This window comes from Taeniopygia guttata, chromosome 4 (assembly GCF_048771995.1).
Source record: "Taeniopygia guttata chromosome 4, bTaeGut7.mat, whole genome shotgun sequence".
NCBI lineage: Eukaryota > Metazoa > Chordata > Aves > Passeriformes > Estrildidae > Taeniopygia > Taeniopygia guttata.
In genome coordinates, this window is record NC_133028.1 from 57,572,032 (window position 1) to 57,585,349 (window position 13,318).

The following is a 13,318-nucleotide window of genomic DNA, read 5'->3' on the forward strand; positions in this document are numbered from 1 at the left end:
CCGTGGGAGCCCTGCCTCGGGCGCCTTGGCCGTCGGGGGCGCAGGACCCACCTACGGCGCTCGCCTTCCGCCGGGTACCTCCGAGAGAGGGGGGCGGGAAGCCGCCCCCTGGCTCTCTCCCTCTCTCCGCCGGCCCTCCGGGAGGCCTGGGTCGCGCTCCCCCGGGGAAGGGGGCAGCCGGACCCCCTGGCAGGGGGATCTCCTCGGGGCGGGGCCCGCCGCCGCTCCCGCCCGCCGGGTGCGGCTCCCGCGCCGCTCCCGCTCCCGGCGGGCCCCCACGGGTGGCACGCGCGGCCGGTGGATGCCGCCGGGTGACGTGCAGGGCGCGCGGTGGCAGCACCTCCCCGCGCGCCGCTTAAAAAGAAGAAGAAAAGAGGGAGCGAAACATGAGAGCCCGAACGAGCTGCAGCCACCGCCGCCACCGGCAGCAGCAGCAGCAGCGGAGGGGACATCGCCCGGCCCGGCTGCCGCCGCAGTCCGGCCGCGGGGACATCCTTCCTATGGGACGACAAGTGAAGGGCTGCTGCCGCCGTCCGCTGCCCGGCCCGCCCCGAGCCTCGGCGCTTCGGCGCGGCAGCGGCAGCTGCTGAAACCTGTGCCGCTCGCACAACTTCGCCGGCTTCGAGCATCCTCCCGCCGGGGCTCGGGGGCTCGGTCCCCCCGTTCCTGCTTCTTCGCGTCCACCTTTCTTGAAGAAGCGGGAGTGGCCGAGGTGCTGTTCCTCCGTCGGCTCTTTAACTGCTGCTGTTATTATTCTCCTCCAGACTTTCCCCTTCTGGGGGAGGGAGGTGGTTTCCTGATCTGAAGTGCAAAGAAAAGTCAGTGGGATTCCCCTCCTTCCTTCTCCCCCCACCCACCCCCCCCCCACCCCCACCCCCGGTTTGGGTGCATTCACACGCTCCCTCAGGCATGATGCTCAAGATGCTGCCGTTTAAGCTGCTGCTGGTGGCCGTGGTTCTGTGTTTCTTCGAGGGGGATGCCAAGTTTGGGGAGAGCGGCGCCCGGAGAAGAAGGTGCCTCAACGGGACCCCACCGCGGCGGCTGAAGAAGCGGGACCGGCGGGTGCTGTCCCCGGAGGCCCCGGGCGGCGGGGAGGCGATGTGCCGCGGCCTCTACCCCCGCCTGTCCTGCTGCTCCCGCTCCGAGGCGCAGGGTCTGCCGCACGCCGAAGCCAAGGTAGGCACCACCTGGGGCTGCGCCGAGCTTTGTGGGAGGTTTTTGGTGTTCTGGTTTTTTTTTATTATTATTTTCGCACCGAGCCACGCACCGGCCGCGAACCTGCCGCGTTCCCACGCGGGTGGTGGGGGCGATGCCGCGGCGGGGGGCGGCCGCTCCCGCCGGGGGAGCGGGACCCGGGTGTGGGTCTGACGCTGCCTCGGGCGGCGCGGGGAGCGGGCTCGGGTCCGCGCCCGGAGGGGACACGGGCGCCTCGCGGGGGGAGCGCTGTGCCGGCTCTGCCGCCGGCTCTGCCTCCAAGTTACTTTCTGTCCGCAGCGCCCGAGTTTCCGGCGGCGGCCCCGGCGCCGGTGCCGTCCCCGTGCAGTGGGGCCGGGCCGCCCGCAGGTACCGCCGCTGCCCAGGCGCAGCTGCGGGGAAGGGCGGAGGAGCCGGGCGGGAGCCTGGCAGCGGCAGCAGAGGGGCTGTGCGTTCGGCCGGCAGTGCCATCCGGGTTGGGCTTTTCCTGGCGTGAAAAATCGTGTCCGGTTTGCTTCACATGCTTACTTCGGGAGGGGGCTTGGATACTGGGTTGGTGCCGGTGTAGCAACATTCCGTGATCTCCGGCCGCCTCGGGGCCCGTGTTCTACTCATGGTTCCGTGTGTCAGCGCCGAAAGCCCCCCGAAGTGTCCGCAGTGGAACCCCGGTCTCCCGGCTCTCGGCCAGGGCCGGTGTCTCACAAGGTGCCGTGAGGTACTCTGCCTTTCCACATCACCTGGCAGCCTCTCTGCCCAATTTCAAGCTGCGGTCATGTGAAGGGAAGCACCTCCTCTGTTCACCGATTTTTTAAAATTGTCAAGTTCTCAGCATCCTTTAGCAAGGTAAATTCTGCTTATCAGCCTGTTGCTTGGATTTTCAAACGCGTGGGTACCTAACCAGGCAGGACTGTGTTTGATAAGCTGTACTGTGCTGGCCAGTGCTGCATCCGGGGGTATGCACGGGGAGGGAAGTTGCTGAATAATGTCATTAAGAATCACTGCACATGAAATTAACAATCAGGTGCCTTAAAAAAAAAATATTATTCCTTTTCCTTTTCTTTCCTTTCCTTTTGTTCTTTTTTTTAAACATTTCATCCTCCTTTAAGTGTAATTAAGAATTCCTCGGTTACAACTCTCTAGTTGTCAAGGTCTGAGAGACTCTTGGAAAACTTGTGTTTCAGTCTTGCTGGCCCAAGCATAATAAAAAAAAATACCCAGCCTGAATCGAATTTTTATGCTCAGTTCACGGTAGATTTCACTCCATTCTCATGTAAACAGCTTCTACGAATCAACATATGTGTCTGGGTGGTATCTCTCACTTTGTTTTGTAACAAAAAGCCATATTGCATCATTTAATTTGCTCAAGTCATGCAAATAGGAAAAAATCAATAGGACAAAAAGGGGTCGACTTATCCTCCTCCCCACTAAACTGCTGCCCACACACAGAGTCCTGTTGCTTATGGCAAAAGAATAACAACAACACCATTGTGTTTGTTAGTTGGTTCACTAATGGGTGAAACTGGAGAACATCATTCTCCTTCAGTCCCCAGCTCTGTCCAAATGTTCATGCCTTTTGAGGGAGCATTTGTCCTACCCCCTCTATTCCCAGATGATTGAGAACTGTCTTACTGCAGGTTTTCAGCTGCAGATCTTTCTTTATTCATACCATATGCAGCATCAGTTTGAGATTCAAGGCAGATATATTTCTTCATGTTGTCTAGAGACAGTGTCATTAGGCTCCTGTGTGATGATTGAATTAAATTATAACCACACACAGATAACCTGAAAGATCTAGCTGAAAAAAAAAAAAAAAAAAAAAAAAAAAAAAAAAAAAAAAAAGGACTGGAAGATATGTCCTTAATTCACCCTGTTTTCAATGTCTTGGTGGCATATATACTACTGAGATTTTACAGTGCTTGGAGACCCTTGTGGTAATTGGTTGAATGCAATAAACTGGAAGTTCAATTTTGGTTAGTTTTCCATCCCCAGGCAGTTGAAGTGTTTATTCTCTCCTTACTATTACTTTAAAAGATCTTTTGATTCCTTTTCAATGTGTTTTTTTTCCTTACTGACGGTACTAAAAACCTGATGTAAATGTGAGGAAGTGACCACAGTACCTATTCCTGAGCTGTTGAGCTCGTTTCATATTTTCTTTAAAATATAAATTACATTTTTAAAGGAATGCTATTGCACAGGGTTGTAAAATCAGACTTGTTTCACTGAAGATTAATTTTAATGAAGCTTCCAAATCTGCTTTATCATATCTGATAAAGATATATGATTTAAAAATATGTCAAAATATACATAATTTATAGTTGACAGAATGTGGTGGTCATTCTATAGAAGACTTGGCAAAGTATTATGGTATGCACTTGAATGTAACTTTTCTAAAAGCACATTTTTTAAAACAGTGTTCTACTACAGTTCCCAAACCAGCTTTTTTAAACTCCGTCATCTACCTACATGATGGAGAGGCCATGCCATTAACAGAAATCTGAGCACTGCCATCTTTAAAAAAAAAAATAATTCGCCATGCTTAGTAGACAGTTTAATAAGAGCCTCTTGGTTAAGATGCTGGGTCTATGAGAATTTTTGACCAAATTATTGATCTGTGCTTATAAATGAAAACACCACCTGCAGTTTTGGGAACAATAATGGGGCTACTGTAAAGAGCAGATACAACACTGCACTGGCTCAAGTAAAATATTTGCATCCTGTTGTTGACATTTAACTCTTTTATTTTTCTGGCAATATCCCCTTGTTTATGAAGGGCTGCTACATCCCAGCCAAACATTGTAATATCAATTTTTCTAAAAGTTTGCTTACAGACTGACAGCCAAAGAAGTCCTCTCCACCTTGGATGGTTTCACAGCCAAGGCTGTCAAGGAATGGGTGAAAAGTAATTGTTTTCAAGTGTGCCCTTTTACAATCACTTGTTTGCTCTGGCTCTTTCATGAACAAAGGCTATTGTTGAACACATCCAACTAAACAAATAACTCATCTTGGGGTCCCTGTAACAGCTGCCTTAGTACAATGATCTATTTAAATATTACCCTAAAATTGAAACTGAACTCTTTAATGACATAATCCAGCATTATAATACAGAAGAGGCATATGCTCAGCTCAACAGCTGAACAATCTCGTCAGCATATGATTTTTAGACATAAATGCCTGTATATCAAATATGGCTTAATGCAATGACTTATTTCACTGGTTTCTTCCTTCTGTTAGCATCAAAATTCTATGCCTTTCTCTAACTAGATATGGCAGAGTACACAAAACAGATGACAATATTAGTCGTAAAGAATTTCTGTCTATTTTGTCATCTTCTGTTCCTTCTTTGCACTCTTCCTTCTGTTGATAAACCAATTTAGTATGCTGTGCTTTCCTGTGCATTCCAGGATTTATCTTACCTTTAGTGTACCCGTTCTACTTTCATGTGGCTAGAGATTAAAGGATGATCTTACAGATGTTGTAAATTAGTCAGCAGCAGGCATAATCATTATTAGGCACGTTGCAATAAATGTTTGGAAGTTTTACATATTTTCCAGAGTGCAGTTAGTTTAAACCACTGCAGTTTGATGGTTTCACATACGACTTTAAAAATTGAAGCAGGAAATTAGTTTACATTTCTTCAAAAAACCAAAGCCATTGTCAACTTTAAGGTAATTTTCAAAGTAGACGTCCAACAGAAAAAGCTTCATTTAAATAAGTATTTCAGAATCCGCTTAGAACTGGTTTAGTATACTCCAGGATAAATACATTATCAATTTGCTGAAATTCAGAATAAGTTCTTGTCCTATCTCCAAGCCAGTACAGAGTTACACATCAGACCTCACACAGAGCAAATGTTACCACCCTATTTTTCTTGAGCATTCTAAAAGTTAAGTAACATTGTACTTGATTTTCAGATAATTGATTGACTCTCATTCCTTAATCTTCCGATTAGCTATTATATGACCAAGATTCATTCCAGAAATTACATGAGGGGGTGAATTCCTGTGGTTAATTCCTGGATAGCAGCTGTTCAGGGGGATTAGGATCCTTTTGTCTTAACTTTGAGGACTGAAATGTTGGCAACGTTAATTACGTTTTCCCCAAGAAACAGTAAATTAGCTTTGCCATCCTGTAATTTACTTCCCCCCCCTGTTCACAATGTGTTCTGGAGTCTTCCAGTAGAAGTACGGTTTTCTGTCTGCATCTCTATGGAGTTAATTCAATAAACACTGAATATTTACCCAGTAATACCTTGTGTTTACTTGTACTTCTGAACACACCATCACATTGTTACCACAAGAAAGCCCGAGATGAACTCCCTGAAGAAAACTTCTGAGACTACTGCAAACCAGGTGGTACTACTGCATATAGGCAAGTACTTTGAAGGGTCTGTACTCATAGTCCTTTGATGGAGGCACCAAAATAGGTCATTTCACCCTTACTTCAAGAGACAAGTGACACGATGTTCTTAAAAAGTAGTATTTATGGATAGTGGTTTTGCTCATCCCTTGTTGGCTTCAGACTTTGTCCTGTTTGGCAGCTAGTGACCTGATTGAACTATACAGGCCCTTCCCTGTATCAGAAGCACAGCATCCCTTAGGAAAGTTCAGCTAGTGCAGAAAATTGCCTCAACAGCATGGCTTGCGGCAAGCATGTCAAGTCTCTTCTCTACTACCTGGACTGCAATCCTGGGCAGTATCCAAGTGGAAAGTTTCAGTTGTTATGTATTTTGGTTATAGTTTATAGTAGTTGTTATTATATTTTTAGTTCTTGTTGTCAAGATTTACTGTATCTAGAACAAGATCTGAAACTCAAGAAAGAAGACTGACGTTAAGAATTCTACTGCTATGGCCCAAATGGGCAATCTAGCAAAAGGAATCTAAACTTTTTCAGGAGAGAAGAGCCTGTGGCCATGGAAAATTTCCTGAAAGAATTCATGACTAAGGCAAACCTTTTGCTATACATGCAACATGCAATTAATTGATTACTGTCTTAAAGCCTAAAAAAAAAAAAGACAAACCCTTTACAAAATATGTGAGATAATTATATTCTCAAGAAAGGTTTGAAGAGGGATAATAAACTATATGTGGCAGATGTTAATCACATTACTCGCCTACAAGTGCGAAGGTATGAAACTGAGGATAGTTTGACAGCAGATAGTCTGAAGAATGGAACATTTGATGCATTTAGTGATCCTGGCAAACCTGGAGGAATTCTTTTTGAAGCCAATGGGAGCACATCCAGAAAAAGGGTAGAAGCCAAATGGTGTTCTTCTAATTAGTGGTCCAAATTCCAACACTAAACTTTAGTGCACATTTCAGATGGTCTTTTGACAATATATGTATGGAAAAGCTAAATTTTCCTGGATAGTTTGCCTTCTACTTAAGGTTATTATAAATAGGATGTTGTTTAAATGTATGGTCCATATATTGTGTAATATTTTGAATACATACCTGTTTTGAACAATTGAAAGTGAATTTCTCTCAAGCATTTGAGGTCTACATAATTATGCCATGCAAATAAAAAGCTGAGTTCAAACCTGTGTTATCAAGGTACAGCATCCTAGAAGAGCGCTGATCTATGAGACAACAAACTCAAACATATCCAGAGTGTTCCTGTACTAAATAACTTATTTATCAAAATTAACTTAGTAATTCCCTATAATGTTACGTGGCAAGGGAATGACATTGGAAAGTCCTTCTGTAAGTCAGCTCAGAGATACAAACTATAGAAAAACTAGCAATATTTTCAAACATGTGATTTGCAAATATTTACAAATTTCATACAATACATGTATTTACGATGTCAATATTTCTTAACATAAGTGTCTTACAGTCTCTGTTTCTAACTGTGTTATATAAATAGCAGAGAGAACCTGAACTTTGTTTTTCCACTGGATCAGATTCAGACCCTCTCAATGGAGAGAACACATTTCCCATTGCCCACCATTGGGATGAATGACCAAAAAACAATCCATGTAGTTAACAATAGATTAATCAAGTGCATGCATTCAAAAGCTAATAAAGACAACTACGCTGTTTTCCATTATTTTTCACTATTTGATGACATTGCACTACTTAGGCTCCTGTGTTTACTTAAACACATCATCAGTTGTGGTTTCATGCCTCTTTAAGCGCTATGCATCCATAATATATTTTTTTTCAGGACAAAGTTACAGTTTCCATATTGACACAAACAAGACATTAAAAATTATTCTTTTGCACTTATAATAGAAAAATATGTCTGAAAACTGGTTTCCCACCTCCAAATAATGTGGATTAGAGAGAGCAAAAAGCAGAGCAACATTTAAAGCATGAAAAGGCCATGGCACCTGCTGAATTCCATAGCAGTCATTTCAGCAGCCAGGCTTTGTGTCGTTCAAGGTATACCCATTTTATAAATACCTAGACATGGTTTTCCTGATGTGTTCTGATGCGAGAATTTTAATTTTTAGTCTCTAAACACTTGAGTAGGTCACCTTACAAGTTAGAATTGTAGGTATTTCTTGTAAGAGACAAGGATAGGCCTGCTGGCGTAACTCCCTCTTATATAAATGGTTCCTCTAGTTCAGAGATTGCCTATGTGATGGTGGGCACGGGTCTTTAAAATAACTTGAGTACTGTTATTCTTATCTGAGAAGCAAGCTCAGATAGAAAATCTTATAGAAGATTCTGTAAGAATCCTCTATAAGAAATTAGAGAAGTTAAAATCCCACTGTACCAATAGCATATTGCACATTTCATAGCAATAACTTTTGCACCTCCAGAACAGTGACATGAAACTCAGTGCATTCACAGTAACTGTATTGGTTCCATTAGCATTATTTATGGCATTAGGTCATGCAATCTTTCTTTGTGTAGGATGGGGACACTGGTCACAGGTTTACTTGTCTCTGGTTTGTGGCTTGCAGGTCCTTTCTGTTGCCAACAACACAGAATGTGCGAAGCTACTGGAGGAAATCAAGTGTGCACACTGTTCACCTCATGCTCAGAACCTATTCCACTCACCTGAGAAAGGGGAAACTCCTGAAAAAGAACTAATGCTTCCCTACCTGTGCAAAGACTATTGTAAAGAATTCTATTACACCTGCAGAGGTCACATACCAGGTAAAACTCATTACAAAATATGGGGCTAAAGGATGTGCTGATATGTTGATATTGCCTGAGCAGTTTCTCCAGCTTCTAAGCAGGAAAAATCCCCACTGATATCCAGGGGAATTTGCCCAAGCAGGGACAGAATGTCTTCACAGCAGATCTTGTGTAGCCCTCAAAATACTTTGAGGCTTTCTTGCCACCTTCATGTTAAACTCGCCATGAAACATACATGGTTTGATTGTTGTCAAAGGCACCTGAAACTATTACCTTTGCTGATGTCTTCATTCTAATCAAGCAAACAAGCAGCTGGCCATCCAGAAGGTTATCCTAAATGATAGATTGCTTTAAAATGCAAGAAATAAAAGGTCCTGGCTGTTTGCTGTAGCCTCTAAAAGCTGATGAGTAAAGTGTTTTTTCTGGTTTTGTTACCCTAGAAACTGATGTTTTTTCCACGGGGTGTAAAGCTTATTGAAATCAAAGGGCCCTATTTGATAGACTTCTGTGATCTTTGAATCACTTCCAGCATGTTGTTAACAAGCAAATTCTTAACTTACCTAGCACTTCCTCACTGTAGTCAGTGGAGGTAGCTGGACATAACCAAAAGCAGAATTTGCCCTGTGTTGTCTGAGGCAGTCACCAAATGTGTGCTATCACTTGTAACTATATCAACAAAATAACCGCAGAGGATGTCTCTTTTAGAAGCACTGTCTTAAGACACTATTATGTTAAATAACATCTTTGGTATTCCCAATAGTAAATTATTTATATGTTTAAGACTGTCATTTTTAAACTATGCTTTTGTCCCGGTCCAAACACTATTTATAAACAATGCCACACAGGAGAAAATAAATAAATTAGGATTTCTTTTTTTTTTCTTTATACTAGCAACACAGACTGGAAAAAAGAACTTGATAATGAGATGAAAAATTATTTTATGCATAGTCATTTTTAACATATGAACACAGCTTTGTAATATAATATAAACATATTTGAGTAAAGGGGATAGTTTAAGTGGATGGGATTTGGAGGAGTTTTTTAATTGCATGTTTACAGTGTGTACTTGTTTTCTCTGAAACCCCAAGAGTGGAGGGATTTTTTGCAGTGTTCTTCTATTGACTTGAGAAAACATTTTGAATTTACTTACTTTTTCCCTTTTCTGTGGTTTAACATGTATCTCAGCCCATTCAAATATGAAAATATTATTATTGTCTTTATAAACTAAGAGATGTTTATAAGGCTTTCTTAAACCAGCTGTTTCTTGCTCTTTATCACATTCCCCAGAGCAAAGCAGAATAGATCATAGTTGCCAAGACTGCCTGCTGAACAGTGATAACAGATTAGATATTCTAAATGTTTGGCCCATATAAGAAGTCAGCACAAAGACATATTTGACATGAGTTTGTAGCTAGCACAAATGTTTTTCATATTCTGCAAAATAAGATCCTCAGAGTTGTTTTGTGACAGTCTGTGTTTATGAGGAAACAATTTATTTAATTGAAAAAAGTGGAAGAGGGAAAAGGGGGAAAGACGGAGGAGGTGGAGGGAGGGAAGGAGGGAAGGAGGGAGAATGAGAAAAGGCTGAGCAGCACAGGAGCTACAGCCACAGGAACCTCGCTCCTCAGATCAACATATGTGGTGACGAATGACAAATTTATTTTTCTACAAAGTTTGTGTATATGTAAAACTGCTGAAGTGCATCAAGATGTCAAGTGCTTTTTTTGACCACCCAGGTTGCCTTGAAAGATAACCAGATGAAAGCATAACTTTAGCACTGGGCAGAGATCTGTTCTTTGCCGGAAAAGAGCTTACATACTTTAGCATCAGTTAAAATAGAATTTTTCCTACATCAATCAGATGCTAATAATTGTTCTAAATACTTGTCCTGGAAGTAGGTTGCACTAACAAAAACTTGTTGCATGCTTACATCCACCAACAGGGTTAATTTGGTGAGCTGACTGGTACTCATGGTTGTGGATACCTATTCTAGCATTTCCCAAAGGTATTCATTAAGATTCAGGTCCTTTTTGAGAAGATGGCCTATAGGATTTTAATGTAGTTTCATAGTATTGTACATTCTGAAACATAAGTAATTAAAATTACTTATTCGGGGATTCTGTTTTCCTTGTGAGACTTGTATATCCGTAATAATATTTATTGCAAAAGAAAGAAAAAAATAGAAAATGTGGAAGCTATGTTTTCAGCTTAGCCTGGAGGATTTTACAAAGAGTTGAAAATTAACAGGCCCCCAAACCCAAGGTCTCTGGCAATGATTCACTGTGCATTTGTTAAAATGTCGAATAATTACTCTTCCTCCATTAGGGAGTGCTAATTGTTTCTGAACACCAATACAACAGAGTTTAAGGAAATCGCTGACTACAAAAATTATTTTATCCCTTAAGTCTTGTGCAAATGAGAAATATTATTAACATTTTAAGACAGCAAGCATATTTTCTGGGATTGAAATATTAGCAGTACATATTAATCAAGAAGGCTGAGAAATTATGCATCAGTTTTTTTCATGGGCTAGCTTCAAAAATTCATTGTCTCCTGCAAAGATAAAAACTCTAGCAGATCCTTGGTTAACTCTTTTGAAGACAGCAGTTTGCCCACCAGTTATGACTGTATCAGAACTTCCACTTCTTAAGGAATATTGAGAAAAAAAGTGGACCTTATTTTTTATTCAAGCAGAATAATATCAAAAGCAGTTAGGATGGTATGGATGAGCAGGAGGGTGCAATGTTTCACAAAGACTTTGAGATTAGAGCTTCTCTGCTTCATTCCAGATAACTATTCTGATTATTTCTCATCTAATCTTTACTTCAAGCCTGAGTTAAAGGGATTATTGATGGAGACACTGGAGTTAAGTGATTTAATGAAGTGTCTTCAGTCAATATGAATTTTAAATTTTCCATTTCTGTAAGGGAAGATTGTCTAATATGTATTACTAATATAGCTATTAAAGAAAGCCACAGCTGATTCTGCGTTTAGACATAATCAGAAACTTGATCCATGCCATTGGAAGTGGCATATTCTAAGGAACAAATCTGTGCCACAGCCATGGTGCCATCCAAGGACATGGGAGAGATTTTGAGCTATCTGGCCTCCATTATTTTTATTTGAAGAAATGGGTTTGAGATGATTGTGAGTGAAGGCCCAGATCCAGGCCCAGATCCAGGTCCAGATCTGAAACCAGACATTACCAGAACAGATGTCTGATAGGATTTTTCAAGTACCAAACAGGGTGTTCAAAAATGTTGGAATTCTAGCCCAAAACATCAGAATTCTAAGAAATTCTACAACTCACATAGCACTTCCAGAAGTCCTAACATGGCTGATTAATAGTCACAGTCAACAATCAACCTGCAGAAAAATAGTAGTGGGTGGTAATTTGCTACTGGCAACAAGAGCATGAAGGGCATCAACCCTGGCCCTGCCTGTGTGCAGAAACCTGCAGTGTCTGAGCAGGAGAAGAGGGTCACCAGCCACTTGAAAACCAGTTGGAAATTATGTGAGCTACCAGTGGTCTTAGTACATTTTGAAACAATCTATCTGAAATCATGTCTTTGGTTTGGTTTTTACTGGCAGTTGAGGAGAGAGGAGAATGTGGGGGGTTTGTGAACAAATTCACATCTAGCTGTCAAAGGTGCAAATCAGAAAAAAAAAAAACCCAGAAGGTAAAGGCTGATTGACACAATGTTGGACCGTATGTTCAAGGTCACAGCAGAAATAAAGCAGGTGAGCCTGATTTCTGGATGCCCTCAAAGGTAGTGTAGGTTTACTCAGATGAGTGGATGATACTCAGTCCTGTGTGCAATGCAAAGTCTTTGATTTGCTGCAAAGACTGAGACGTGTGCTACCATGGCACTGGAATTGTGTGTCAAAGAGAAAAGGAAAGGGATTGGGTAATCAGGGAATCCAGCAAAGTGGAATTTGGTGAAGATAGGACAGGAAAGGAGATACAGTGTGAGGAACAACTGGCTGCAAATACAAGTGGAGAGAGGAGGTGGGGATCAGCTGGGAGCAGTTTTCCTTTGAAAAGGCTTTTAATCTTGCAATTTATTCCCACAGTGTTTTATAAAGGCGAACACAGAAAGCCTTCACTGTAGCTGCCTTAACTGAAAAGCCTGTCGTTGGATTCTTGTTTGCAAGACAGAAAGTTTAGCATAGAAATGCAAGCCTGTGCAAAATCTGACACTTAAACATGATGTTTAATCATCCTTTGTGATTTCAATTTTCTTTGTTAACACAGGCACTGCTCTGTCAATGCGTACACAGCTGGTAGGAAATTTGTAATACTACATATGAGTCTTTTAAAATAAATTAGTTAGTACAGAAATTCACACAGGACCAAGGGTTGCAGTCCCTATTACTTTTTTTTTTCCTTTTCTCCAAACAATTCTAGTGCTTAGGGGCACTTGTCAGGCACCATTCTTCTGGACACTGTACAAACTCTGAACAAAATGGCAAACTGTACACTAAAGACCTTACAATCTAAGCATGAGAAAGAAGATAATAAATGGCTACAAGCAGATAGGAGTGCAGAAGAAAATGTTTCTCTAAATGTCCTCAGTGAAGCTGTTAGGATGTTAAATGGAGCATATATAAGAAAGATATGGAGGTGGTTTTTTTTTTCTAAATTACTATGTTTTTTATAGAACAAAATAGCAAAATTCCACCCCTAATGCACAGGTGAAACTGTATTTACAGAGGTTACATTCCTTCCAGTAATGCAACATTTTTCATAGTTTAGTTCTACCTCCACTTTTTTACAAGCGTTTCTAATGAAAATGGTCCATACACCTTATCCTTTCTTAGAATCTGCTGATGGGTTTGCTAAACAGCAAAAGGCAACTGCAGTGCACCATGCATGATAAAATATTTCATGAGGCAAAGGCAAAAATTCTTATGTCTTACGTATAAGAAAAGGCATTGTGCTGGTCAAGTGAGTTTGCATTTGATTGTTATTTGAAATGGACATGTACTGAGTGAAGAATGTGATCACAACCTGCTCTGGGCTTCCCTGACTAACAATA

General features: G+C 42.0%; 1 protein-coding gene across 1 annotated transcript in view; it reads left to right on the forward strand.

Annotated features, from left to right (window-relative positions):
- Positions 1-832: 832 nt before the first annotated feature.
- HHIP (hedgehog interacting protein) overlaps positions 833-13,318 on the forward strand; it is a 68,281-nt gene continuing 55,795 nt past the window's right edge. Inside the window, exons 1-2 of the mRNA XM_002188937.7 lie at positions 833-1,176; positions 8,102-8,297. Of these exons, the coding sequence (XP_002188973.5) occupies positions 910-1,176; positions 8,102-8,297 (463 nt within the window). The 5' untranslated portion in view covers positions 833-909. The remainder of the gene's footprint in view (positions 1,177-8,101; positions 8,298-13,318) is intronic.